The 1,990-nt window shown below is 44.7% G+C and overlaps 1 protein-coding gene across 1 annotated transcript; it reads right to left on the bottom strand.

The window, feature by feature from the left end:
* Positions 1–607: 607 nt before the first annotated feature.
* On the bottom strand, positions 608–1,573 carry LOC136543469 (uncharacterized). The gene has a single exon (XM_066535907.1). The coding sequence runs from the start codon at positions 1,571–1,573 to the stop codon at positions 608–610; it is 966 nt and encodes a 321-aa protein (XP_066392004.1).
* Positions 1,574–1,990: the final 417 nt, after the last annotated feature.

Genomic DNA, 1,990 nt, shown 5'->3' with positions numbered 1-1,990 from the left:
ATACCAAGTTCACTACAGTACCTAGTTCACTAGAATATGTAGTTCAATACAATACCAACTACAATACCCTCCCGCTGTTGCAGTTTGTTTTGGCAGTGTTCATATGCCACAGAAGCCATAAAAGCACAGAAAAAGCACATAATCTTTCTTCTCTTTCTGTGTTGCTTGTAGTGCCTACAAGTCCTTCAGGGCCCTCTTGCTCCTAGTGCAAGCGCTTGGACTGCCTGGTAGCTGTGAGGAAGCCTGACTCCTAGTCAGGGGCCTTGGGCTATCTGCCACTTGGTGTTTGGCCTAGGTCCTAGTGACTAGGGAGTTTGGAACCCTGCAAGATGAAACATGTGGTTAAGATGTAGTAAACTAACTGAAATGAAGGCAAGAGATGGATCACGTACTGTGTAGCTTGTTCAGGAGGTGTAGGCTCAGCAGGAGTTGCCTTCTTCTTCTTGGGTTGTTTCCACTTGGAGGAGGCCTTCCTCTTCCTCTTCTTCTTAGATGGGTCATCTGTGGTGTCTATAATCTCAACCACTTTTGGCTTATAAGTCTTCCTCTTCTTTGGTGGTGCAGGTGGTGGTGCATCAGGGTCTAGGACAGTTTCATTGTAGGTTTTCTAGAGGTGGCCAAATCCACCACACCTTTTACACCTTCTCTTCCCCCTGCTGCTTGACCCATCTTCCTCAGCACCAACTAGCCTTCTTTTCCTTGGCCTTCCTACTGCTATATTGCATTTAGGAGGAAGGAGAGTGAAGCCAATGTCCACCTTTTCCCATTCTTCTTTGCCTGGCATAGGAGCCACAACAGTTGCATAAGCTGCTTTGAACATTTCTACAGAGTAGTAAGGGTCCACAAAGTCCTCCAATTCTACTCTTCTTATGCCAATGTAAGCTATGGCATGCACACAAGGCAAACCAGTTAACTGCCAACCTCTACAAGTGAATTCTTTCTTTTCCAGATCAACAATGAACCTCCATGGGACTAGGTCCTTATTCACTCCTCCTACTTCTCCAACCATTGGGCCACTCCTGTGAATGGTGTAATTTAGATTTCTGCTTTTGTTGTGCAGTTCCTTCATGACATGAGGCAAAACCTTAAACCCAGACAACTTTGAGGCCAACTGCCTCCTTGTGCAAAACCTCTCCATGATCAATTGCCTTATTTTGTCCATGAGATCTAGAACAGGTAAGGACTTCTCTTCCCTGATCCAACTATTGAAGGTCTCAGCTATGTTGTTGGTGACATAGTCACATTTGCTTGTTGTGCTGAACTTTGACCTTGCCCATAGCTGTTTGTGATTGTCCATCAACCAAGTTGTTGCCTTTGGGCATGCCTTAAGCATCTCATTCCAGTGTCTATCATGGGTTGTTTGCCTGTAGTACCTTGATGCAGGCCATAAGTTCTTTTCAAACACTTCATCCCTAAATCTCTTCTGGAAATTCTTCACAAGATGCCTCATGCATTCTCTGTGCTCTACACCATTTGTGAAGAGTTTGGTAACTGCCTTATCTATTCCTTTGCCTGCATCAGTTGAAATAACAAGACCAGGTGGGGAACCAATAGCCTTGTGCATCATCTTCATGAACCATTCCTAGTTGTCCTTGGTTTCACTGCCAAATACTCCATAGGCCACTGGGAACATCCAGTTGTGGCCATCAATCCCTACTGCAGTTGCTAACTGCCCCTTCCACTTTGCTGTCAAAATTGTGGAGTCAATACCTAGATAAGGTCTGCAACCTTCAAGGAAGCCATCAATGCATGGCTTCAGTGCAACAAATATCCTACTGAATCTTCTTTTGTTATTCTCAACATCCTACTCAACCTCTACAATACTGCTAGGATTCCTCTTCTCAATTTCTCTTTTCCAAGAAAAGACATATACAAAGCTATCCTCCCAGCCACCCAATATCTCATCTAGGGCCATTTGCCGACCGACCCAAACAACGTAGTAGCTCACCTAGATGCAGTACTTGTCCTCTGACTTGCCCTTCAAAACTTT

Source organism: Miscanthus floridulus, chromosome 3 (genome assembly GCF_019320115.1).
Source record: "Miscanthus floridulus cultivar M001 chromosome 3, ASM1932011v1, whole genome shotgun sequence".
NCBI lineage: Eukaryota > Viridiplantae > Streptophyta > Magnoliopsida > Poales > Poaceae > Miscanthus > Miscanthus floridulus.
Note: the sequence above shows the minus strand (reverse complement) of the source record. Positions and strands in the feature narration are given on the sequence as shown.